Source organism: Malaclemys terrapin, chromosome 9 (genome assembly GCF_027887155.1).
Source record: "Malaclemys terrapin pileata isolate rMalTer1 chromosome 9, rMalTer1.hap1, whole genome shotgun sequence".
In the NCBI taxonomy this organism is placed as follows: domain Eukaryota; kingdom Metazoa; phylum Chordata; order Testudines; family Emydidae; genus Malaclemys; species Malaclemys terrapin.
This window is the reverse complement of record NC_071513.1, coordinates 231007-258729: the sequence shown is the minus strand read 5'-3', so window position 1 is coordinate 258729 and position 27723 is coordinate 231007. Positions and strand designations below refer to the sequence as shown.

The 27723-nt window shown below is 43.2% G+C and overlaps 1 protein-coding gene across 7 annotated transcripts; it reads left to right on the top strand.

Moving 5' to 3' along the window:
* Positions 1-427: 427 nt before the first annotated feature.
* Positions 428-23019, top strand: LOC128843603 (rho-related GTP-binding protein RhoG-like). 7 transcript variants are annotated; one of them, XM_054040551.1, is made up of 5 exons: positions 9005-14940; positions 15233-15288; positions 15653-15702; positions 16224-17430; positions 19373-23019. In XM_054040551.1, exon 5 carries the CDS (start codon positions 19396-19398, stop codon positions 19969-19971), a length of 576 nt encoding a protein of 191 aa, XP_053896526.1. In that variant the 5' UTR covers positions 9005-14940; positions 15233-15288; positions 15653-15702; positions 16224-17430; positions 19373-19395; the 3' UTR covers positions 19972-23019. The 7 variants fall into 7 exon arrangements, with proteins under 7 accessions (XP_053896528.1, XP_053896525.1, XP_053896527.1 ...); XM_054040552.1 differs by lacking the exons at positions 9005-14940; positions 15233-15288 and adding an exon at positions 497-511; XM_054040553.1 differs by lacking the exons at positions 9005-14940; positions 15233-15288; positions 15653-15702; positions 16224-17430 and adding an exon at positions 428-511.
* The last annotated feature ends 4704 nt before the right edge of the window (positions 23020-27723 follow it).

Here is a 27723-nt window from a genome sequence, read left to right as displayed (position 1 = left end):
TTGCGCTGCCCCAGAGAGCGCTGGGCCTGGGAGAGTAGGGGCGGAGCCTGTGGATGGCCAGCGTGTCCAGGGTCATAGAATCATCTAGTCCAACCCCCTGCTCAAAGCAGGATCAACCCCAGACAGATTTTTACCCCGGATCCCTAAGTGGCCCCCTCAAGGACTGAACTCACAACCCTGGGTTTAGCAGGCCAATGCTCAAACCACTGAGCTATCCTCCCCGTCGCAAAGTCTGGTCCCGATTTGCAGCCCCCAGGACGGTTGGGGCGGAGTCATGGCGACCCCGGCATCGCCCGAGGAAGGAGCTCGCTCGACCTGAGGTACTACATCTCCCAGAGGACACCGCGCTCGTAGGCGCACATGCGCAGTGTGGGGTGCCGAGGGCGCGCATGCGCAGGGTGGGTCCCAGGGCGGGTCCCTGAGGTTACTCGACTCGTACCGGTCGTTGCCGTCGAGGGCCCGAGCGCGAGAGGAGCCTGCGGCGAGTGCGGTCTCCGCCGGCCGACCCGAGGTGAGCGCGGGGCCAGCTCTCGGGGGCGCTCTGGCCGCGCGGAGTAGGGAGCCCCGCCGGGGGCGGCTCCGGGCTGCCGCGGGCCGGTGTCTCGGCGACTCGCCCGCGTAGTGCGCTGGGAGGCCGCGCGGGGCCCCGGTGCGCTGCCTCCATCTTGGGCACCTCACGCTCGCCTGAGCAGGGCCGGGCCTCCCGACCGGGCTGAGCCCGCGGCCCAGCGGCGGCGGCTGTGGGCGAGCAGGGGCTCGAGGCCGGCTGTCCTGAGCCAGGCTAGTGCCCGCGCCCTAGGCGCAGCCTGCCCCGGTGTCGCCTCAGCGCGGGCCCGGGGCAGGCGCGTTGCGATTCCCGTCGGGCCTGGGGCTGCCCCGCTGCCGCCTTCTCCGTGCGGGGACCCAGGTGAAGCGGCTTTCCCAAAGGATCGCGTCACTCCCCGCTGCCTAGAGCACCGTCAGCGAGCCTTGCCTTCCCGCGCGAAGCAGGAGGCGTTGTGTGCACCACCGTTTTGTTTTGTTTAGTGTTTTTCATACATCCCTATCTCCAAATGCTTGAGTTAATTTCCTTGTCAATTTAGTGTTTCTCTTCCTCACGTTCAAGGTATTGCCCACCTTAAAGAACTGCCCATCTCTATTGGTCCGCTTTTGTCTTTCATGCGTTGTGCTCAGTGCCTCTCCGCTAAGGCTCTCCCCCTCATCTCGTTTGTTATCTTCATATAAGATGTTTCTTCACAGTCAGGGCTTCTGAAACTGATCAGAATGATGCGGAGTATGTCATGCCACTGCTTGGTAAAGTGATGGGCTGCAGTTGTGGCCTTGATGCTGTCTGTCAGAAGACTCAGGAAGGCAACCTAACATGAATATAAGACATGTGATCTTTATAACCACAATTTCTCACATAAAATTGTATGTTTTGTAGAAAACAATGGCTTGGGCTTCCTATAGTTAAAATAGAAAGTTTCAGTTTGTCACTAGCAAGTGAAATTTTCAAGTCCTGATCCAGGGAAAATATTTACAGTTGGTGGCGCTGGCAAGCTGTCATTTTTTCCTCAGGGCTTTGTCGTTCTCCCTCTAAGCTACTTACTGTAGCAATAGCAGAACAGACACCCCTAATTCTGTTCAGTCATATCCCAAACTTAATGCCTCAAGGAGAGGAACCAGCAATAACATCACAAACCAATCCATGAATAAATTATTGGATATCCTAAATGTATTAGCCAAGAGGAAGTGTGAGGCCTCATCTGGGGACAAGAACAGCCTATATTATGGGCAGCAATAACTGCACAATAGTTAGGGTTGCAGCATGATCTCTATTAAGGACTGAATTCTGTAGCTTCTTTAAAATTAATATGCACAGTGTGATTGATTTAAAGTGGAATGCCAGTTTTCCCATTTTAAAATGATAAAACTTCCCCACCTCTTCCTTACAACACTTCTGTGAGGATAAGTTAATTGTTTTTGAGGTGCTCAGATACTACAGTAGTGGATGATGTATAAGCACCTAGATCAGTGGCACTCTTTTGAGCTCTTCCTCTCCCCTCAACACACACACAGGTTTTAGTATCCTGTTTTGGCTCAAAGGGGCCTGACAAACCTTTTTTTAACTCTGAGGTGGATTGGAAGGGAGCACTGATGAGCCAATTTTTGTCCTTCCTCTTAGAGGAGAGGGGGAGGGTATCCCACTTTCACCCTCATCCTCTGCTCTGGGGAGGTGCTGTCTGAGAGCATGTGGGCCCACTGACCAGCGTTTATGCTTTAATTAATGGACAGTATTGACTATGCTTCAATTACTGCTGGAGCCTGTTGCCACCCTTTGCTGTCCTGGAGCCAACTTACATTGCATAACTAACTATAATCACCTTATTACTGTACCATGGGGAAGATTGTGCAGGAAGTTTACTCTCTGATCCTAAAATCTATGAATCTACAATAGGTAGATATGAGGAGGCATTGAGAACATGCTATTGTTTGTGTTGTTTCACAGATTTGAATTCCAGCATTCATCTGCATGCACTACCGCTACATTCACTGTTAGGTATAGCTGTATTGAATGGTGGAAGAATTAGTTGGAGCATCTTGGCAGAGCTTTTGCTGTGATATGGAGAGAGGTGCATGTATACCTTCAGAGATCAGAGTCCTGTGCCACCTTATAGACTAACCGACGTATAGGAGCATGAGCTTTCGTGGGTGAATACATGCATCCGAAGAAGTGGGTATTCACCCACGAAAGCTCATGCTCCTATAAGTTGGTTAGTCTATAAGGTGCCACAGGAATCTTTGCTGCTTTTACAGATCCAGACTAACACGGCTACCCCTTTGATTCAGAGATCAAGTACACCTCGTTTCAGTGCTGATTTTTGTCTGTTGTCCGTAGAGGTGAACAAGTGTGTCTTACCTTGGGGTTGTCAGCAGTCTGGTTGCATACATGAAAGCGGTCTCCATGGTTTAGTGAGGGTTAAGTGAAGCATCGCTCACAAAACAGGATTAATAGTTATGAAAAAAAAAAAATCTAATGAGAATCCAGCAACTCACAACTCAAACATTTCTTTAGAAAGCAAAGGAGTACAAGAAGTGAGTAAATTCACATATTTTGGTAGTAGCATGCAAGCCAGTGGGGATGTCCAGATGGAAATAATGTCACAAATTGGCAAGCAACAGCTGCATTTATCATCTTAACTAGATTTGGTTCTGGAAAATCTACACTTTTAAAATCAAACTATGAATCTTCAACTCAAATATTATTTCCAACTAACATGGAGGTCAAAACTGGAAATCCACCTAAGGTACAGTCAGTTATCCAAGTGCCTTAGAGAGCAAATACCTTAGGAAAATACTCTGTGTTAAGTGGAATAAAATACCAAGATTTGTTAGAATTCAACAAATTATCTCTAAGGTAATCCAGAAAAGATGGAAATATCTGGGACTTATTAAAAATGAAGCCAGAGTGTCTTCATGGCAGGCATGCCATTGGGCAGCTTGAGTAACATACCAAAAGGGCCATCCAAAAGAGAGTCATATATTAGGGGGATTTACTATGGCTGTGTTTCTGCAGTTTAGGCTAATAACACTGCTCTACAGCCAAAATGCTTCTGAAATAAATGTAGTCAAACTTTACTAATTCTGGGTCACTCAGAACGAAAATGATGCTTAAAATTGTTGATTGGCTCTAGTTTTCAAGATATGCTATTGGGTCAGTATATACGACCCTTGACTTGGGAATGGCGGAGGATAAGTGAGTTATAAAGGGAAGGGATCTCAATTTAAGCCAGAAATGACTAAAATACATCTTTGACTGGATCTATGAATAAATCTATGACTGGGTTTGGACAGTACTTGCTTTTTAGGCAAAACAATGAATGATGCAATCTGAAGCTGGTGTTGCGTCATACATGATATGAATTGCATCATGTTATTCCTAGAAGTCATGGATGATGCAATCATAACGAAGCTTACGTCACTTTGCTGAGCAAATTGCCCTATATCAGCTCTAGAAATCATACAGTGTCGTGCTCTCTTATTTGTGAGTGTTTGATTTTGCAAAGGGACACATTTCTGTTTAGCCAAAGTGAGCAGAGATGCCTCGTACTTGTGTGAACAGTGCAGATAACTTCTGCTATGTTTGTGGTGAAGTGACTTTTGCATCACAAAAGCGCAGTATAACCACTATGGTTAAGAAAGCCTATCACCTTTATTTTGGCTGCAAAATTGGAGCTCAGGACAAGAGGTGGGCCCCACACATATGCTGCAACACTTGTGCAACAAATCTTCGCCAGTGGTTGAACAGGAAAAGGAAATCTATGCCTTTTGCAGTGCCAATGATTTGGAGAGAGCCAACAGAGCATACCAGCAATAGTTACTTCTGCATGGTGCCTCAAGTTGGGAAAGGTGTGTCAAAGAAGAAAAAGTGGACTGTGCATTATCCAAACATTCCATCAGCTATACGCCCAGTACCCCACGGAGAAGGACTGCCGGTTCCTAATGCACCAGAATCAGTCTCACTTGAGTCAGACGAGGAAGAGGATGAAATTTCTGGTCCTGAACCATCAAGGTCACAGGACCCACATTTTCTCCCATCCTCCTCCTCTGAACCACACCGCATAACACAAGGTGAACTGAATGACCTTGTCAGGGATTTGGAACTACCCAAGAGTAAGGCAGAGCTGTTGGGCTCCAGACTCCAGCAGTGGAATCTCCTGGCAGGTGATGTTAGGGTTTCCGTGTTCCGTGACCGTCAAAAGGATCTTGTCCCATTCTTCTTCATGGAAGGTGATCTTGTAGCCTGCAACACATTGATGGTGTGATGGCAACCCTCAACATCGTTCACGATCCAGATGAGTGGAGACTGTTCATTGATTCATCGAAGACGAGTCTTAAAGCTGTTTTACTGCATAATGGCAATGTTTTGCCATCAATTCCAGTTGGTCATGCAGTCCATATGAAGGAAACCTATGACAACATGAAACAACTTTTGAGGTGCATAAACTATGACCAACATCAGTGGCAGCTTTGTGGCGATTTGAAGTACTGCTGTTTTCTCTGCGAATGGGATAGTCGTGCAAGAGATTCCCACTACATCAAGAAAGATTGGCCACTCCGACAGTCACTGGAGCCTGGGAGGAAAAGTGTTCAGCATCCACCACTTGTTGAATCAAGGAAGATTTTGTTACCACCCTTCCACATCAAGATGGGTCTGATGAAGAACTTTGTCAAGGCCATTGACAAAACACAAGCAGCTTTCAAGTACCTCCGTGGAAAATTTCCAAGGTTAAGTGAAGCTAAGATAAAGGAAGGTGACTTTGTTGGTCCTCAGATTTGTGAACTTCTTCGAGATGATGCATTTGACCATGCACTGCGTGGCAAGGAAAAGACGGCATGGAAAGCCTTCCAGTTAGTGGCAATAAATTTTCCCAGAAACAACAAGGCAGACAACTACAGGTTGTTGGTGGAAAACCTCCTCAAGGCATACAAAAGCCTTGGTTGCAACATGTCACTAAAGATACATTTTTTGCATGCTCATCTAGATTTTTTTCCACCGAACTGCGGAGCAGTGAGCGACGAGCACGGCGAGCGATTTCACCAGGACATTGCAACAATGGAGAAACGCTATCAGGGCAAATGGAGCCCATCAATGCTTGCAGACTATTGCTGGACAGTGACAAGAGATGCTCCATTTAATGAATACAAGAGACAAGCCAAGAAGCGTCGAGTAGACACTGAATAGGAGTAAACTATGTACATAATAGTTTTTTGCCTTTTGTTTCATAATAAATTTTATTTATATAACCCTTTTGCTGATTTTTAAAGTGTTACATAAACAGGACAGGTGAAATATTATCATGTAAAGCAACCATAAACACACAAAAAGACCTAGGTTTACAATTTATGATTAAAACTCTACTATCTACACAATATACATAGACATAAAATGTAAAAACTTAAATATCTTAGAAACAGTAGCCAATCAGTTGTTTTAATTGTCATATTTGAATTCAGCACATCAAAATACATAATAAATAGCACATTTTATCTCTGAAGCAGACGACTGCTCAAAAATTGTAGACCAGTGTAATTCCTACTTCCAAATGAATGTGCAGATATCCTTATGGGGGGGTGTTCATGAAATATCAAATTAACTCTGTATTTCCTGGCCTTCATAAGCTTGATTTGATTTTCTTGTAATGATAACATTTCTCAAGGGTATGTGGGGAGACCTCATCTGAATGTTTCCTGTTTTTTTAATGTTTGATTTTGGGGATTTGAAGTCCCATGTTCTGGGAACGGAAGGCATGTTGTACAGCAGCATCACTTAACACTCCATCTTAATGAAAGGTTTTGTGAGTGAATAAAATATGCCCAATGTATCTGGAAAGCTCTCAGCAGTATCAGAGGTGCTGAACCTCCAGAAGAAAGAAAAAGACAGCTCTGTATCTGTTCACATTTGGAAGGTTATCTTCAGAATTGTAGTGGTTAGAACCTTTATTAATTAAAGGTTAGTTTCTGCAGAAATTAATGGTACAGACTCTCCAGCTTGTCAGTGAAAAATTCTTAGGTCACTCATGAGTAATCAAATAAGACAAGCTGTGTAGGTGGAGAAAATAATTAAGGTTATTGAAAATGTAAAAATGGAGAAAAGAAATTAGACGTTGCTATTTATGGGGCATTCTTGTGGATTATTTTGACGTTTCCAGAGCTTCACAGCACGTCTCCCATCGCCATGTTTGCTATTTTTCAAAGCAGTGATTTCTGCACTTTAAATATCTGTAATTGGGGAATTGAAGATACTGGTAACAGTGAATGGCATATAATTTATATTGGTAAACCCTTTGGTTTTGGCCTGATTCTCCCCCTTTCCCCCCATTGGAAGATGTACAGAAAGTGTAAACCATTCCATTAACACCTTCCCACCTCTGCTATATTAAAAGACTATTAAGTTGCAAATGGAATCTCTAATGGTCTAGAACAGGGGCGGGCAAACTTTTTAGCCTGAGGGCCACATCGGGTTTCTGAAATTGTATGGAGGGCTGGTTAGTGGAGGCTGTGCCTCCCCAAACAGGGGGCAGGGGCCTGGCCACGCCTGGTTATCTGCCCCCCCCCCCCCCCGCTTCTCGCCCCCGATGGGCCCCCCCCCCGAACTCCTGCCCCATCCCTCCGCCGCTCCCTGTCTCCTGACTGCCCCCAGATTCCCCACCCCTGGCTGCCCCATCCAACCCCCCCCTCTCCTTCCTGACTGACCCCCCCCCCGAGACCCCTGCCCCATCCAACCACCCCTTCTCTCTGTCCCCTGACTGCCCCCTGCTACCCCATCCAACCCCCCCTCTCCTTGTTGACTGCCCCCCGACCCCTGCCCCCATTCAACCCCCCGTTCCCTGCTCTCTGATCGCCCTGACCCCTATCTACACCCCTGCCCCCTGACCACCATCCTGAACTCCCCTGCCCCCTATCCAAGCCGCGCTGCCCAGAGCACCAGGACAGGCAGCTGCGCCACCCAGCTGGAGCCAGCCACGCCACCGCGCAGCACAGAGCACTGGATCAGGCTGCGGCTCTGCAGCTGCTGTGCCGCCCAGAGCATTGTGCCGGCCGCGCAGTGAGCTGAGGCTGTGTGGGAGGGGGGAAAGCAGGGGAGGGGCTGGGGGCTAGCTTCCCGGGCCAGGAGCTCAGAGGCTGGGCAAGAGGGTCCCAGGGCCGTAGTTTGCCCACCTCTGGTCTAGAAAGCCAAAATTAAGGTGCCTGAACAACTCCAACTCTGCCCCTGGTGCATATGCATTATGATGGACTCGGATTACATGATCACATAGTACTTTTCCCAAAAGGCTGCCGTATTCAGTGAAGAGATTAGATATGCTTCATGAATAAGGCAGCTTTTTAATATTTCTATTATCCTCATTGTTCAGTGTGTGGGCCATATGCTTAATGCTCTGCTTGCAGCGCAACCCTTGTACTGAATGAGGTGGAGTCTGCAGGTCCTGGTCACTTTAACAACACACTATCTGTCCCAGGCTAAGCTGAGCCTGTAAAGCATGAATTCCACAAGCTCTTTCTTGCGCCACTAACAAAACTCTGTTATGAAGGCAGCAATTGTCTGGGGCCTCTCTCTTTCAGTGTCCAATCTGCACACTGGGTCATGCAGAGGAAAATAAATGTTCATATAATTAAAAGTTACATTGTAAGGGCATAAGAGGGCAGTACTAAGATTGTGCAGACAACATTAAATTTGGCATTTCTAGCCTGTGGAGTGCTTTATTTTGCAATATTAATGTTCCTTTGAGGTAGTTTTTGGGATGGAATGTCCCATGTTTGCTTTTTTTTTTTTTAAAGCTCTAAAACAATGACATAACATGCAATTATTTGCTAGACACAAGTTAAATGCACTTTCCTGTACAGTCTGGGCACACAGTACAATGCATTCTTTTCATAGAATCATAGAATATCAGGGTTGGAAGGGACCTCAGGAGGTATCTAGTCCAACCACCTGCTCAAAGTAGGACCAATTCCCAACTAAATAATCCCAGCCAGGGCTTTGTCAAGCCTGACCTTAAAAACCTCTAAGGAAGGAGATTTCACCACCTCCCTAGGTAACCCATTCCAGTGCTTCACCACCCTCCTAGTGAAGAAGTTTTTCCTAATATCCAACCTAAATCTCCCCCACTGCAACTTGAGACCATTACTCCTTGTTCTGTCATCAGGTACCATTGAGAACAGTCTAGATCCATCCTCTTTGGAACCCCCTTTCAGGTAGTTGAAAGCAGCTATCAAATCCCCCCTCATTCTTCTCTTCTGCAGACTAAACAATCCCAGTTCCCTCAGCCTCTCCTCATAAGTCATGTCTCCAGCCCCCTAATAATTTTTGTTGCCCTCCGCTGGACTCTTTCCAATTTTTCCACATCCTTCTTGTAGTGTGGGGCCCAAAACTGGACACAGTACTCCAGATGAGGCCTCACCAATGTCGAATAGAGGGGAATGATCATGTCCCTCGATCTGCTGGCAATGCCCCTACTTATACAGCCCAAAATGCCGTTAGCCTTCTTGGTAACAAGGGCACATTGTTGACTCATATCTAGCTTCTCATCCACTGTAACCCCAGGTCCTTTTCTGCAGAACTGCCGCCTAGCTATTCGGTCCCTAGTCTGTAACGGTGAATGGGATTCTTCCGTCCTAAGTGCAGGACTCTGCACTTGTCCTTGTTGAACCTCATCAGGTTTCTTTTGGCCCAATCCTCTAATTTGTGTAGGAGCGCTGGCTACTTCAACACATTCAGACCATACTTTAAAAGCCCATACCCTTTAAAAAATGAAATAAAACTCAGCTTTCTTACTTATATACTAGTAGCTGAAAAGCTGGGTTGTTTCACAAGTACAGGGTATAATTCATAAAGTAAAAATGACTGAGAACTCAAAAAAATTGTGTGTCACTTAGGTTTATGGTTTTATGGTAAGTCTGAGTGAGGGTGTCTATTGTGCTGATAGATTTTTATTGATTTTTGATGATGATGGTGAATGAAGGGTGTGTCTTGCCTTGAGGGTTTATTGTGCATACTAATTGTTGGTGGGTTGTGGTGGTGTTTTGTATCTGGGGGAGGTTGTGCTGGGAGAGCTGTTGATGGCAGCTGGGCCAAGTGATCAAGCCATCTGTGCAATTGCTCTCATATATCCAGTGAAATTGTTTTATGCAAATCAGCAGTAGAGTAAGGTCGGTGATTGGTTGCGATATCAGAGGTAACAATGGTCTTATGACTCTTGGTATGTCATAAATACATGTCTTACTGTAGCTGTACACCACACAGGTGTAATTTGTAAAGTGAAAATGCCTGAGAACTTAAAAACTGGATGGTCACAGATGGTGAAACCCAGTAATAATGCAACCTGGTGATATTCTGAACATACTTGTAGCTGATTCCATTGCTTCATGCTGACTCTACAGACATAATAGGCTTCAGTGTGATCCACAGTGACATTCCTGGAATCTTATCTATATAGATGCAGAAATCTAATGGAATACTGAGAGACTGTCTCTCCAGTAATACCCTCCATTCAGTTGTTTCACCTTTGACTGTTCTTTTTAACTTCTGTTTAACTAGCATTTTTGTGTAGTTCCCATTTTTGAAGTTAAATGTTACTATGGTCTGTTTCTTTGGTATTTTCCCCCCTACAAGGATGTTAAATATAATTACATTATGGTCATTATTACCAAGCACCTCAGCTATAGTCATCTCTTGGACCAGATCCTGTACGCCACTTTGGACAAAATCAATAATTGCCTCTCCCCTTGTGGGTCCCAGGACTAGCTACTCGAGAAGTAGTCATATCCTGCTACTTCTTCCATGTTTTGCAAATTCACTTTTCTCTATATCCTGACTGCTAAAACTCTTGCCCTAATTATCTCCCACCTTGATTTTAACCAATTCCTTCCTCTGTCCTTCCAGATGTACACTACCTGCCCATCTGTATTACATCCAAAACATTGCCACCAAAATTACCATTCTACCTTGTAGATCCATGCACATTGCTCTCATTGAATCCCTCTATTAGCTCCCATCACTCACCATATTCAATTTAAACTTCCCATCCTTGCCTTGAAAGCCAGGCACAACTGTCCTAGCCTGCATCTTGGATCTCACTTCATAACTCATATCTCTTTTGCCATACCAGTGGTGCTAGTCTTAGCTCTAGGCTATATTGCAAACTTATGTCAGAAAATCCACACCCCATGCGATGCAGTTATACTGACCGAACTCCCGGTGTAGACAGTGCTATGTCAATGGGAGGGCTTCTCCTGTTGACATAGCTACCACCTCTCAAGAAGGTGGAATACCTATACCAACGGGAGACGCTCTTCCATCGGCATAGGTAGTGTCTTCACTACAGTGGCGCAGCGATGCTGCAATGGTGTAAGTGTAGACAAGCCCTACATGTCTCCTCTTGATAGATTTCTCATATTCTTGTCTCCATATCTTCCATACTGCCGCCTATGCACATACCTTCCTTTCCATCCTGTTCTACTCATTTTCTTCCTTTCTCACTTAAATCCCTCCGAAAGATTCATTTTCAGGGCCACCAAAGCAAATAAATATCTAAGATGAATCCCCTCGTCTGGGTCCCTCTGTCCCTCTTGTCTTCTCTTCTCTTTTTGACTGTAAGATTTTCTGGACTATGAAGTGTTGTCATACTTCTATCATGTACAGCACCATGCACGCTTGTGGTTAAGAAATAATAAATAAGAGAAATGAAATTACCTACCCAGGTAGAAGTCACTTCCCTTGACAAGTTGGATTCTGGGTCCCTGGTGTGTGAAGGTTTTGAGTGTTTGGAGGGTTTTGCTGCAAAACCTCCACAAGAAAATGATTGTATATTTAAATAAGTGATACTCAGACCTCAGTGGTTCAGGAGCCAAACTAGTGATCAACTCCGAGTAGGTTGTAGATCCTTGATGATGCGCTGGAGAGGTTTTAGTTGTACGCTGTAGGTGATGGCCAGTGGCGTTCTATAACTTTCTTTGTTGGGCCTGTCCTGTAGTAGGTGACTTCTGGGTACCCTTCTGACTCTGTCATTTTGTTTCTTAACTTCCCCAGGTGGGTATTGTAGTTTTAGGAATGCTTGATAGAGATCCTGTAGGTATTTGTCTCTGCCTGAGGGATTGGAGCAAATGCGGTTGTATCTTAGGGTCTGATTGAATTGGCCTCATTAGCACTACAAAAAGTAATTTTCCCTCTGTTGATATTCACCCCTTCTTGTCAACTGTTGGGAATGGGCCACATCCACCCTGATTGAATTGGCCTCGTTACTGACCCCCCACTTGGTAAGGCAACTCCCATCTTTTCATGTGCTGTATATTTATACCTGCCTACTATATTTTTCACTCCATGCATCTGATGAAGTGGGTTATAGCCCACAAAAGCTTATGCCCAAATAAATTTGTTAGTCTCTAAGGTGCCACAAAGACTCCTCATTGTTTTTGCTGATTCAGACTAACACGGCTACCCCTCTGAAACTGGTTTAAAAAATAGCCTTTCATACAAATCTCTAAATTTTAAGTTCACTTTAGTATTTTTTTTTTTTTTTTTAAATACAACATTCTGAACTTCCTTGGCGTTTGATTCTGCTATGCATTACATAACAATGCAGTCATCGCAGTGGGATTTATGCCACACATACATGTTTGAGTTACCTGTGTAGATTTTTATGTACCAAAATTTAAGGTAACTTATGTCCCACTAATAAAAGCCTATTTTAATAAAGTACAAATAACTTTATCCAGAGAGAAAATATAGCCAGGATTCTACTTCCCATATAAAGACTGTGGGATAATTGAATAGATCACTGTAATTGACCGGGACCAGCAGGTTTTTTAAACCAGGATCTCCTCATCTCTTGCCTGGGTTTTGTTTTTGTTTGGAACAGGAAGAGTACCTCGATTGGACATTCAAAGTTTAATGAATTAGTTCAAATGAGTATACTTTGTCCCTACAGAAAATTACTATATACTTAAGTATAAATCACAAAAACTATGTTTTGTGATAGTTAAGATTGCTCTAGTCTGTTTTTAAAAAGGGATTATAAAAAAGTCATACTAGAAAAAACTAGTCACGTGGCACTCTTTAAACAGTCGTAATTACCTTTTAGTTTATCATCACAAACTGCCATAGACAATTAAAGCAGTGCACAAACTACAAAAAAACCTCCTTGTTTTGAGTTAGAGGATCAGTTACATTCTTTGTATAGGCCTTTTTCACCCCTATTAAAATGGAAATTCTGGTGCAATCTTAATAATAGAAGTGCCACCACCCCAATATAATGTACATAACTCTACTTTCAATTATGACTCTAGGTAGCTGATCATTGATGTTTGCCACTTTAGTAATTCAACTTTTAAAATATTTTTATGATATTAAACTCTAGTCTTGACACTGATTCTGGCTGGCATGTTTGAACAGTTAGATGCACATGTTGCAGCAAGATCCACCTTTTTAATAGTTGTTGTTGCAAGAATTGGGGTGTTTTAGCCCAGAATCTTGGCTAGATTCCAATTTAAATGATTTATATTATATCTACCTAAATTTTCTCCTTCTGTTTGACAAATAAACAAAAATTCCCAAAACCTACTCTTTGTTTCCCCTCCAAATCTGCTAGGAGATCTCTGGGGCAGAATTTCTACCATGGTCTGCAGAGGTGGCTGTATGTTAGTTGTGAATATGTGTACAGTTCCCAAAGAATTTTGGGATCCTCCAGTTTGCCAGGCACTAACCTGACTGAAAAGTTATTTGAGCATCTGTTTAGATCTTTTATGTACCAAAATTTAAGTAACTTATATCCAGCCTATACAGAATATTAAAGTATACTGATCATGGGAGGAAAACCAGAAGACAGTATTGTGGAAGCCCAGTGTAGATAAGATGTCAATGCAGATGTGATTGATAATGTCAAGGGATAGGATAAGGGCAGAGGAGAAACCCTGAAATTTGATTAGTAAGAGATTATTGATGACTTTTAGAAATTGGGGTGGGGGGGATCAAGAATGGAGTTGGAGAAAAAGAACTTTGCAACTTTTGAAGAAAAATCATTTTAACATGGTTTCAGAACTATGTTTTGTGGTATCTTTTCATTTTTTGTAATAGGCAATGTAGTCACTCACTTTCGTCTTGACTGGAAGCAGCTGATTGTCTGCAGTTTGGGAGTCAAGGACTATAAGTAGTCCCTCAAAGGTATTTGGGTGGGGAGGCAGATACATGCAGCAGGTTCATTCCTGTTCAGACTTAGCAATAGAAACTCCAACATGAAAATGTACAGCCAACTTTTGTGCCTGAAGATGAACAGCAGGAGCTTCAGGTCCATAAAGTCCAGATTGAAAATGATGGGAATCATATGATGGCGAGAGATAGAATAGGTTGGATTTGAGGAATTCTCTGCTTGGCCATCTAGCTAAGCCCCCTGCTTTAAGTCAGCATATCATAATGTTTCTTAAGGGATGTGGGCGTAAGTAAAGTCTTAGGCCTTGTCTACACTACAGAGTTTTGTCGACAGAAGTAATCTTTTGTCAACAAAACAATGGAGATGTACACAGTATAATTCTCCTTCCACCAACAAAACTCTCCAGCTTTGCCGACAAAATAAAACCACCTCTCATTGAGGTGTTGAGCTTTTTGTGGCAAAGTTCTATAGACAGAGTGTCAGTGTAGACACTGCACTTGGTTATGTCGCTGTAAATTGCTTCCAGGAGGTGTCCCACAATGCCCGTCCTGGCTGCTCTAGTCAGCAGTTCGAACTCAACTGCCCTGCACCCAGGTACACAGGCATCTGCACCACCTCCTTTAAAGATCCAGGAATTTTTGTAATTCCACTTCCTGTTTGCTTGGCATGGAGAACTCACATTGCATCTTTCCAGCTGATCATGGTGGCTCCATGCAGCAAACTCTCTCCCGCTTGGAGCACACCTGAGTTGTTGGATCTGCTGGCTCTGTGGGGAGAGGCGGCTGTGAAGTCCCAGCTCAGCTTCAGCCATAGGAACTTTGATACCCATGGTCAGATTTCTCGTGGCATGTTGGATAACGGCTATGAACAGGGCATGCATCAGTGGCATGTGAAGATAAAGGAGTTGAGGCAGGTGTACCAGAAGGCAAGGGAGTCAAACCGTTGCTCTGGTGCTGCATTGGAGACCTGCCATTTCTATAAGGAGCTGGACGCCATCCTTGGTGGTGACCCCACCTTCACCACCAAGATCCCTGTGGATACTTGGGCCGGGGGGGCAGCGGCTGGAGACAGCAGACAGTGGACTCAACCCTGAGGACGAAGTCGTGAACAAGGAGGTTGAGTTGGAGGACGAGGTGGGACAGGCAACAGTCATCCAGTACCGTGGCGAGCCAGGACCTCTTCTTGACTCAGGCAGGTTCGAGCCAGTCCCAGCAATCTATCTCTGATGCGCATGATGCAGGAGAGGGGAGCTCTGGTAAGTGATCTTTTTGAGTTGATGCTATTCGGTTATATGAGGTAGAGCTGTCCTTTGCTATATGCTAGAAGTGGGTGAAGGGATAGAAATATACAAGACTAGCTGTGATTTTTGCATGTGATTCACATCCCCCTGTGCAGCTATGCAGTGAGGTGGAACAGTGTGTTAATGCACACTGAGATTTCATGGGAATGCTCTAGTGAGATCTCTAGGAAACTTTTCTGGGGGTACTCACCAATCCTCTGCTGAGGGTTCCTTGGCAGAGCTGCTTTGTTCTTTTCCCCCATTGTAGGAAACTTTCCTGCGCCAATCGGGAATCACTTGTGCAGGGACCAAAGCACCACAGAGGTGAGCTGCATAGGGATCTGAGCCACACGCATGCAGGAGATGCATCCTTGTTTACCTGCAGGAGTGAGATATTGACTTCAATGATCCCTGCCTGTGGAAAATTGGTGGCAAAATTTTCAGTTTTGTCCCTAGGTGCTTGCAGTGCTCCTCTTAAAAAGCCTCCCAGACCCTTTGCCCCATCTTGAGCACCCTGCCTCCCCTGGCCAAACTCACCATGTTTAGGGTGTTGGCTGAGCTGTGTGCCTGCCAAGGGATAGTGAGAAACTGATTTCATATTTTAAAAGGTGCATTTTACTATAATGATTTGAAGCTGTGAGTGCACTAACAATCATGGTTCTATTTGTTGTTTCTTGTGCTTTTGCAGATGTGGCCTTCAGGGGAACCCACTACACGCCGGCAGAGTGCTCCTGCCAGGTAAGGAAGCCAAGGAGGACATGATTTGAGAGGTGCTTCAGTCCTCAAATGCCGAGAAACAAGAACACAGGGTGTGGAGAGAGAATAAAAGTTAAAATTATAAAATAGGCAGGAGAGCCAGGAGTGAATTTTAATGGGCCAGGAGCAGATGATAAAAGTGATGGAGGACCAAATGGAGATGTTGAAGTCTGAAATCCTGCTGCAGGCAGAACACATGCATGCTCTTCACCTCCTCCTTCCCCCCACAGCCGATATAGAGCTGCTTGTCATGCCCTCCCCAAACTCCTCTCAGACATTTCTTGCATCTTCCCAGTCCGTCTCAGTACCCTGTTGACTCCACCCCTTCAGACAGTTTCCAAAATGATAGCTGGAGTTATACACAGCTATGAGAGCCTACATCAGGACACTGCCCTTCACTGTTATCTCCCTTTCCACCGAGCATTTTCTGTGTGATTTTAATTGGTATTTAATAAAAACATACTCTCTGAAAAATAATCAATCTTTATTTGTCTCCTACACAGAGTGGTTGCTGCTGGAATTAATACAGAGTTGCAATTTGATCATTTGCTGACTACAAATCATGAAAATGTTGATGATTCCTGATCATGCAAGGCGGCAAGTTAAAGCATGGCAGAGTGCTGTATAGAAAGACACATTGCTGGTGCTCATTGTCAAAATGGTGCCTAAAAAGTTCCAGGATTCAAATAGCCCTCTGTTGTGCCCCTCTAATAGCCCTGGTATCTGGCTGCTCAAAATCAGCCACCAGGTGATCCGCATCCACACTCCACCCCGGGGGAAACTTTTCACCCTTAGTCTCACAAATATTATGCAGCGCACAGCAGGCTGCTATGACCATGGGAATATTTTCCTCATTTAGGTCTAATCTGCCATAAAGGCAGTGCTAGTGTGCTTTTAATCTGCCAAAGGCACATTCTATGGTCATTCTGCACCTGCTCAACCTATTGTTGCAGTGATTCTTGCTGCTGTCCAGGTTTCCTATGTAAGGCTTCATGAGTCATAGGAGTAGAGGGCACACTGAGTCTACCAGGATCACTATGGGCATTTCAACATCACCCATTGGAATCTTGTCTGGAAAGAAAGTCTCTGCTTGCAGCTTTCTGTACAGGCCAATGTTCCTGAAGATGCATGGGTCATGCGCCTTCCTGGACCACCCCACATTTATGACAGTGACACGCCTACGGTGATCCACAAGCGCCTGCAATACCATAGAGAAATACCGCTTTCTATTGATGTACTCCTTTGCAAGATAGTCCGGGGCCAAAATTGGGATATGCGTGCCATCTATCGCCCTGCTGCAGTTAGGAAATACCGTTGCCGCAAAGCCATCCACTATTTCACACACATTTCCAAGAGTCACAGTCCTTTGTAGCAGAATGCCATGCACACTTGCGATAACGCAGTCCCAACTTTGGACACCAAACTGATTCATGAGTGACCGGTAGCAGTCTGTAGTTGCTAGCTTCCACAGAGTGATCACCACATGCTTCTCCACTGAGGGGGCAGTTCTCATTTTGGTGTCTTTGTACTGCAGTGCTGGGCCAAGCTCCGCACACAGTTCCAGGAAGGTGGCTTTCCGCATCTGAAAGTTCTGCATTCACTGCTTGTCATCCCAGACCTGCATAACGATGTGATCCCACCACGCAGTTCTTGTTTCCCGAGCCCAAAAGCGATGGTCCACCATATGCAGCAGCTCAGTGAATGCCAAAAGTAATCTGGTGTTGTTTCTCTCCATTGCACACAGCAGGTCAGGCACCTCGGATCCCTGTTTCGACTGGGAGCTGCTCATGATATACTGCATGACCAGCCATGACGTATTCATAACCGTGATCATAACAGTAGAGAGCAGTGCAGGATCCATCCTTTCAGACAGATGGCAGGCGCACTGTAAACAGGCTGTTGAAAAATGGCACTGAACGTAGTCGGAAGCCCATGGAGTAATGGGACAGAAAAAACTACATCATGGGACGTTGAGCCCGTATCCATGATGCACTGTGATCCACTCTGCCTTCCCACAACTCCTAGCTGCAGAAGGTGGCAAGTAGCACAGTGGGTTAGCTACCCACAGTGCATTACTCTGTTGATGCTAGAGCACCAATTGTGGATGCGCTCTGCTGATAGGAGCGTTATGTGAACATGCACAAGTGATGTAATTAGAGCGGTTTTTGATTGTTGGCGTAACTTGCATCGACACAACTCTGGAGTGTAGACAAGGCCTTAGTCTCTGATATCTCCAGTAGTGATTCTACAACCTGCTTTTGGAAGCTTTTTACTGCTGAGATCTTCTTACGGTATTAGGGTTTTCCTAGTACTTAACATGAGCTTTCTTTGCTGCAGCGCATTAGTTCCTGCCTCTTCTGTCAATGATTGGTGAGAATAATCTGATCCTGGCCTCTTTAGAACAGTTCTTTGTGTATTCAGAGTGACATGGTAGCAGTCTGTGATTGTAGTTCAAAGAACAGATGTATCAAGTTTTCCTCCTAGGTTCTATTTCCTAAACCTTTTATTGGTGTGGTCTGAATACTCTACAGTACTATGCAACTGGTGCTGAGTGAATTAATTACTTGTTTTATAGGCAGTATTCATACATCTTACTAGCGCATTTGCCTCATCTGCACTGAATCATATTCAGTTTAATTCCTAGAGCCTTCTCTGTGTTACTACTGCTTAGGCAGTAGAGAACAAGGATCGCATGGAGGGGGCTGAGCCATGCAAGTGATAGAGAACATCTTGCTGTGGGGCACAAGACCCCAGATCCCTTTCTCTGCAGTCAGGTCCCTCCTAAAGACTCATGTCTAGATTACATACAAGAAATTATCTGGCTGGTTAAGGCTAGGTTGTAGGTATTCAGCTAATATATTTTTATTTAGATAAATAATCAGGATGTGTCCAATTGCCACGTGACCACTCTATTTGTATATTGTACCTCTTTTCCTCTCCCCTGCTTCTACTGTTTCTTTCTAGAGCAGAGGGTCTCAAACTGGGGAGAGGTATGGAATATATTTTGGAGTGTGTGTGAGAAGCTTGGGGGGAGAGGGGGAGACTTACTGCGCACATTTTACCCACAGCAGCAAATAACTATCAAAGCTGATTCCTCCAGACATATCAGGTCTTGAGATGGCACTGTGCATTTGACTCTGATGGTGCTGTTCATTTTGATAGATTTCTGTTAAGCTTGAACAGCATTATACAAGTCATTGCCATCTGTACATTAATCTGTTTGCTACAATGCAGTGTGCACATTTAATTTTAAGCATCACAATTTTGCTTTTGCCCTTATTACAATGGATCGTTGGCTCTGTTTGAATCAATGCCTTACTGTTTTTAATATTTAGTGAGAGTTGCATGTTGATTTTTTTTTTTTATTGGTATATGTACTTGTGTGTGTGTGGGGGGGGGCATAAACTACTACAGACACAAAGAAGGGCATGATCAAATAAGTTTGAGAACCACTGTTCTAGAGTGTAAGCTTTTCTAGTGGTGACTGCTTCTTTGTGTGTGTTTTTAGCATCTAGCATGCTGTGTCTGCTACCAAAAATAAGTTATTAGAAATGTTGCGGGCATGGTATTAGAGAAACCTTCTTCACTTGGTGTTTAAAATTCCTATAAACGAGTCAGCTCTTTCTGACTTTTTGTCTCTTGTTTTCAGCAGGATTCTCCATTTCTGGGTAAAGAATGCAGACAATAAAGTGCGTAGTTGTTGGAGATGGTGCAGTGGGAAAGACCTGTCTTCTCATCAGCTACACCACCAATGCCTTTCCAGAGGAGTACATACCCACTGTGTTTGACAACTATAGTGCCCAGATGACTGTGGATGGCCGGACAGTTAGTCTAAATCTCTGGGACACTGCAGGCCAGGAGGAATATGACCGTCTGCGTACACTCTCATACCCTCAAACCAATGTATTTGTCATCTGTTTTTCCATTGGAAGTCCCTCCTCTTATGCAAATGTTCGGCACAAATGGCACCCTGAAGTCTCTCACCACTGTCCTAATGTTCCAATCCTTTTAGTTGGCACCAAAAGGGACTTACGAAGTGATGTGGAAACAGTTAAAAAGCTGAAGGAGCAAAGCTTGGCTCCCACTACCCCACAACAGGGAACTTCACTGGCCAAACAGATTGGAGCAGTAAAATATTTGGAATGCTCAGCTCTGAACCAGGAAGGGGTTCGAGAGGTGTTTGCTGAAGCTGTGCGTGCAGTTTTATACCCAGTGACAAAGAAAAACACAAAAAAGTGTGTCCTGTTGTAGTTGCCGAAGATGATGGATATTTGAAGTGGAATAAAGACTGACAGGGATCTTGGTGGGCTCCTTTCTTTTTTTAATCGAAGATTTGCATCTTGCACTAACAGCTAAACAGAAATGGTTCATATTAAAGTATATTCTTGCAGTTTGGTAACTGCTTCAGGGAAACTGTGACAAACCAGTTCATTCCAGCCTAGTGAGAGAGTGATCAGATATCTATCCATCTTCTAAAGTTCCAGAGTCTCCAACATCTCCAGAGTTCAGTTGGCTTCCATTCTTTTCAATGGAGGAGGAGGAGGAGACTTCTTCAAAGCCAAACTTCACCTTTACTAGACAAACTTCAGTTATTGGCCTTGCTGAAAGAGACAGATATTGCTAATTTTGCTTTAAATGTAGTTCCTGTGCTTCTGGCCCTTACTGACTCATCAACTTGGTTTACCAGACAAGAGTCTGGCTTTCTAATTATTGCTTTAATTTGACAACATGAAATTTGAAAACCATTTGTCGAAATTTGAAAATGCTTTCAGTATTGATGAGAGACTTACAAGTAATCACATTCTTTACTATAAAGTATGAAAAGTTAATGAAAACCAATCATGTTTAGTCCAGTGGTTCAGACATAAGGAACTCCTGAAATGGTTTAATTAATATTAAGACCAGAAGTTGGCACCTCCTGATATGTGGAATTCTGGATGACAGTAACTCAAATAAATGATTCTGTGGTTATTTAGGAACAGAGAGGTGAGATGGTAACAAAATGCAAGTCTTCCATAGTTGTCTTAACTGCATTAGGGATTCTCTTTCCCCTCTAAAAAAGTATTTTAAATTCTGAGAGTGGAGGTACTGTTCTCTCTTCAAACTGCTTGAGGTAATTGGGATGATATTCTCAAAGCGGATTTCCTAGTATGACATGCACACATGTACATCCCCCTACCTTTTAGGAGAATTCCAGAGAGTTGGAAGGAGGCTGTTGCCCTTGAGGAATTAGTTCTCTCTCTCTCCCTACCATAATTAGCCCCTGCATCATTGCATGAGAGTTCATGGCAGATTATGTCTTTGAATTTTGTAGGTCCTATTACATGAAGCCACGAACCATGTTTAACTATGGTTCCAGTTAAACTGTTTTTAATGGTTGGCTAGCTATAGTGGATACGGTTACCTGGGCTAGAGCATTTTGAAAATAATTCTCCTCTCCACGGTAGCTGGTCACACATTATTATAAAAGTACTTTAGCTGAAGCTCTATTTAAACACTTCAATAACTGTTCCTACCCCTTTGTGAATAGTCACTGGCTTTTATCTTCAGAAGTCTATGTATACCCACAACAACTAGAATGAACAAAAAAGCAGCAGTATGAAACCTCCATTAAAGACTAGCCCCTGCAACTTGCAGATCTGAAATTGATGTGTTGTATAAGAGATTTTGTATTAATGTAAGAATGCTGGGACTGGGTTTTGTGTACTGAAATTAATAAGCCCATTCCTTGCTTGGGTGTCACTGACTGTATTTGGGAGCAGCCTACATTAGTGGTTCAGATCTCAGTTTCATACAGGTATCTCACCCATGCAAAAACGTGTGTTATGCCTGCACTATATGGAATGAGCTCTCTTTTCTCATTGCAGCAAGATGCCAGCAGGTTGGCAACTGTAGGGCTTTTAGGATTCAGAGAAATATTAAATTAGCCTTGCTTTAGGTGGTATTAAAGTATGAGGTGGCTACGTTCTTATCTGTGCCCTAATTCCCCTCAAAGAAGAGGATGTGCCTTTCTCTCTGCCTGATGTACTGATAACTTACATTAACTACAATTCCATTATAACTGATGGCATATATTACTTTAGCAAATATCACTCTAAAAGGCTAAATTACAAGCCACAGTTAAACCAAGCCATCAGTATGACTAGCTAATGAAACAATGTAGTGTACTGGGAATGACCAAATAACCATATGCCATGATGTTTGTAGAAGCCTGGAGATGCTTCCTTCTATATACCACTTTCTTTTTTGTTCTTCACAAAGTGCCATGGACTAGAACAACTTGGAGAGCTCTTGACTGTCTTCATAGTACCTCATTAACAGACTGATTTCAACATCTGATACTTCTATGTGTATTTTCTGCCAAGAGGAGTAGGTATCCTTACTCCAGGGCCTGATCTCTGCAGGAATGAATTTCAGGAGTGTGCAGATATCTTGAACTTTTTTTCATTATTACAATAATTGATAATGTGTTAACAAAATCTGTAAATGGTCACTCTCTAAGTTTGGGATGTTGCAAATTTCTATAATTCTTAACCTGTTTTATTGTAACTCTAGTGCAGAGTTCTGGTTCTTTTTTTTGCCTCAATTTTGTCCATTGTCACATAAGTGGAGACTTGACTTAGCTCCCTGATCATATGGTTGGATTTGTCTATTTCCAAATAAGATCAGAACATTCCAGCATTGAGATGAGCAGTTGAAACCAGCCTTATAAAAGTTTTATATTTGAGTGGCTGGGAATGCAGCTGACGTGACAATTCAGTCTCTCCTATGCTATTCAGTTTTTATATCCTTCTAGCAGACTAATCATTTACATTTTTTGTCTTTGAGAGAGTTCACTTATTTCCCCCCTACCCCACCCCCAATTGATTTGAACAGTTCAGGAGTGCTCTGTCCAAAAGATGCTCTGAGGCAGTCTTTTTAGATGTATACGTTTAGCACTCAAATGCTCTGTTCAGTACACAACGGTAGCTATTTATATGGAATTTAAACCAGAAAGGCCTCAATGCTCTGCTTTTGAGTGCCAAATTTGTGACCTGTAGAATTCTTGGTGCTACTTGGGTAAGTCTGAACGAGCAAATGGACCTCTCTAAGCAAAGGAGTTCTCTGAGACAGTTAAAATGGGAAGGTGAGGAGGACTCCTTTGCATTAGAGGACCCTAAGATCTGATTGAAGTGTGGTACTGAAACATACACTGGCAACTTGATTTTATACTTAAAAGGAATTTGTATTGCAACTAACAATTTAAAATGATTTTTAAATTATGCAGAATTAAATGTAATAAAGCTTTCTTGATCTCTTGCTGTTTTATTCACTCATTCCATTTTCATATTACAATTCTTAATCTCTTCTGTGGAAATCTGGAGACTTGAAATACAGCAAAGCAAATTTTGAACAAATTAAGAAGTTTAATTGTTCAGTCCAGTTTTACGTGATTGTAAACTGTGTGAATCTGATGTCTCTTTACTATAAAGATGCAAGATAATTCTCATTAAACCCTCTTTCCACATGTTAATAACTATTATAAGTGGGGCTGGTAGCACTCCCTATATGGGCTGACACTTTGCATTAAGACTTTTTCAGTTGGTTATAGTCTTGCCAAACTATAACTATTTTGTGTGAAATTTTGCATGCCAGGTGTCTGCCCCAGGTTGAATTTTTTTGGAAAATTTCAGCCAAAACTGTTCAGCTGTTTTGAGAATGAGACGGGGGCAGGGTGGCGGGGAAGGTTGTTTTGCTTATGTTAAAATATTCTGATGACCAGTGTCCCTATGCTTTGGACCAGAGATTTGAAATTTGGCAAGGGGTGAACTTTGTGTCAGGGATGTGCCTTTTGCCATTCCTGTGAAAATCTACTTATGTTTGGCCAAGTTATAAGCCTTTGAAAAACTGCAGTTCGCAAATCCTCAGTACAGAATTGATTTTTTGCAGCTAAAATCTCTGAAGGTTCTGTCCTTGCTGGGCATGCTGTAATCCCTTCACAGCTGCTATGTGTGATCAGATTGCACATGTCAGCCCATGCCTGCAGTCTTGAAGAGGAGCAGCCTTTACAGGGAAAGTCTGACAACTGCTTTTGAAAGGGCTGGACATTAGAATTGAGAGCAGTGAGAATACAGGAAACACCTGCACCTCTATCACGGAGCCAAACTAGAAGAGGAAGGAGAGGCAGAGGAGACAAAAGCGAGACCAGAGGGGAGGGAAAAGAGTAGGTTGAGATAAGGAGTTGGGGGGGTGTGAGGAAACTTGGAGTGACTGGGCCATGGCAGGAGAGGAAAGGGGAGGTTGGGACTAATTGGGCAAAGAGACAAATAGGGAGCCCAAATGTGTGTGCAAAGACTGGAAGCTGGTGAGGGAAATGGGGATGGTGAAAACTTTAATTTGGCCACCTTGTGCATCTGCATTGATAGTCTTGAATTACGTGATCACATTTTTTTTTTTCCACTTGACCTCTGATTCATTCAATGCACGAGCTCGACCTACTGTGGAGATGAATTGGGATTATGTATCAAAGGAAGATGTTGCCTGTAGGATGCTGCTTCATCTGTTACAAAAGATGGAAGGTATATATTATTTGTAGTACTGGGATAGGATATCACAGGAAGAGAATGGACGGCCTTCTGGTTAAGGCTGTTGAATACCACCTTGGAAAACTGATTTATATTCCTGCCTCTGCTATAATATAGAGTTCCTAATGTTAGGCAAATCGTTTAAACCAAACTTTTCACAGGGGGTCACTAATTACTTCCTGAATGCTATGATGGGATACCTTGAGCTCTGATTTGCAGAAATGCTGAACTTACAGCTATAACTGAAGTCACTGGGAGCTTTGCTAAAGTACTGTGCAAAATCAGGTGCTAGGTATCCCGTATTAGAAACCTAAAATTATCAGAAACATTATATCCGCTATGCTTTAGTTTCCCATCTGTAAAATGGGGATAATACCATCCTTCCACTCCACAGATGAAAATAAGTTAACTAGGCTATCTCTACACTGGACTTTATAGCAGCACAGATGTCCTGCTACAGCTGTGCTGCTATAAATGTCCCCTGTGTAGCTGCTCTTTGCCAAGAGGAAAGAGCTGTCCTTCTGACATAATTAAACCACTCCCAATGAGCGAGGTTAGCTATATGGACAGGAGAGTGTCTCCTGCCAACCGCACTGTCCATACCAGAAACTTATGTTGGTCAGGGATGTTTTGTTTTTTGCCCCCCACACCCTTGACTGACAAAAGCGGTAGTGTAGTCAGTTTCTGATTATGAAGCATGCAGATGCTGGTCACCTTTGTAAAATACTTTGGAGAGTTGGTGAAAGAACCAGCTACTAGTAGTATAAATGCCATAGAAAAGCTAAGAAGAAAACTAACTACTTCAGAGCAGAAAATACGGTGAGGGGTGTGTGTGTGTGTGCATGCACGCTACATCTTGAACAATGAGGATAAAACAAAATGTTGACTACTGCTCACTAGGTGTGCACTGAATTAGGCAGGAGTCCTGTGAAATAATATATAATTAAAGACTATCACAAAGTATACATGTAAGGGTGCCGAATTAAGATTGTATAAGTAACCCTCTGTTTGCATTTCTAACTTTGAGTGCTTGATATTGCAAATGCACAGCACTGCTATATTGCAATTAGGGCTGTGGATTAATCGCAGTTAACTCGTGATTAACTAAAAAAAAAATTCACAATTAAAAAAAAGCGTGATTAATTGCACTGTTAGACTACCAATTGAAATTTATTAAATATTTTTGGATGCTTTTCTACATTTTCAAATATATCGATTTCAATTACAACACTACAAAGTGTACAGTGCTCACTTTATATTATTTTTGATTACTAATATTTGCACTGTAAAACAAAAGAAATGGTATTTTTCAATTCACCTCATACTAGTACTGTAGTGCAATCTCTTTACCATGAAAGTGCATCTTACAAATGTAGATTTTTTTTTTACATAACTGCACTCAAAAACAAAACAATGTAAAACTTTAGAGCCTAAAAGTCCACTCAGTCCTACTTCTTGTTCAGCCAATCGCTAAGACAAATAAGTTTGTTTACATTTACGAAAGATAATGTTGCCCACTTCTTAATTACTATGTCACCTTAAAGTGAGAACAGGTGTTCGCATGGCACTGTTGTAGCTGGTGTCGCAAGGTATTTACGTGCCAGATGTGCTAAAGATTCATATGCCTCTTCATGCTTCAGTCATCATTCCAGAGGACATGCTTCCATGCAGATGATGCTCGTTAAAAAAAGTGTTAATTCAATTTGTGACTGAACTCCTTAGGGAAGAATTGTATATCTCCTGTTCTGTTTTACCCAGATTCTGCCATGTATTTAATGTTATAGCAGTCTCGGATGATGACCCAGCACATCTTGTTCGTTTAAGAACACGTTCACTGCAAATTTGACAAAATGCAAAGATGATTTCAATGTGAGATTTCTAAAGATAGCTACAGCACTTGACCCAAGATTTAAGAATCTGAAGTGCCTTCCAAAATCTGAGAAGGGGGAGATGTGGAGCATGCTTTCATGTTTTAAAAGAGCAACATTCTGATGCGGAAACTACAGAACACAAACGACCAAAAGAGAAAATCAACCTTCTGCTGGTGGCATCTGACTCAGATGATGAAAATTAACATGTCAGTCTGCTCTGTTTTGGATCATTATCGAACAGAACCTGTCATCAGCATATCCTCTGGAATGGTGGTTGAAGCATGAAAGGACATATGCATCTGTAGCACATCTGGCATGCAAATATCTTGCGACACCGACTACAGCAGTGCCATGCAAATGCCTGTTCTCATTTTCAGGTGACGTTGTTAACAGGAAGCAGGCAGCATTATCTTCTGCAAATATAAACAAACTTGTTTGTCTGAGCTATTGGCTGAACAAGAAGTAGGACTGAGTTGACTTGTAGGCTCCATAGTTTTACATTTTTATTTTTGAATGCAGGGTTTTTTTGGTACATAATTCTACAGTTGTAAGTTCAACTTTCATGATAAAAAGATTGCACTACAGTACTTGTATTAGGTGACTTGAAAAATGCTATTTTGTTTTTTACGGTGCAAATATTTGTAATAAAAAAACAGCATTGTACACTTTATATTCTGTTGTGATTGAAATCAATATATTTTAAAATGTAAAAAACAATAAAATACTCTTTAAATCTTTTTGGATAACAGTGTAATTAATTGTGGTTATTTTTTTATTGTGTAATTGTGATTGATTTTTTTCACCGCTTGAGAGCTCTAATTGCAATGCCCCTGGGAAGTAAGTAGGTATTAGCTATAGCTTTGTACAGAGGAGGACACTTACTCCTAGAGAAGGTAAGGCTCTGCTGTTGAGAGGTACCGAGCCCCTACAGCTTTAGCTGCAATCAGTAGCAGGTGTGGGCACCTAGTGAATCTTGTTTTTCAGAAGTCTGTATAGGGGTACTAGCGTGAGCGTGCCCGAGAGCTGGAACTAGAGCCCTGTTGGGCCGGGCACAGAGGCTGCCCACGGCCAGCTGGCGCTGCCTGGGATCTGGAGCTGACCTAGCCCTGCCGGGATCTGAGCCTCCCCGCGGCTGGTCCCTAGCTGGGGCTGAGGCTATGGGTATGTCTACACTATGAAATTAGGTCGATTTAATGGAAGTCTATTTTTAGAAATTGATTTTATACAGTCGATTATGTATGTCCCCACTAAGTGCATTAAGTTGGTGGAGGGCGTCCTCACTACCGTAGGGAGCATCGACTCATGGAGCGGTGCACTGTGGGAAGCTATCCCACAGTCTCCGCTGCCCATTGGAATTCTGGGTTAAGCTCCCAATGCCTGATGGGGCAAAAACATTGTTGTGGGTGGTTTTTGGGTACGTCAGTCTCCCCTTCCTCCCTCCGTGAAAGCAACTGCAGACAATCATTTTGTGCCTTTTTTTCTGGGTTACCTGTGCAGACGCCATAGCACTGCAAGCATGGAGCCTGCTCAGCTCACTGCTGCTGTTGCGAGCATTGTAGACACCTTGC

What these genes read in the sequence shown, in the direction of transcription:
- LOC128843603 (XM_054040553.1), top strand. Translation starts at nt 19,396, where the DNA reads ATGCAGACAATAAAGTGCGTAGTTGTTGGAGATGGTGCAGTGGGAAAG.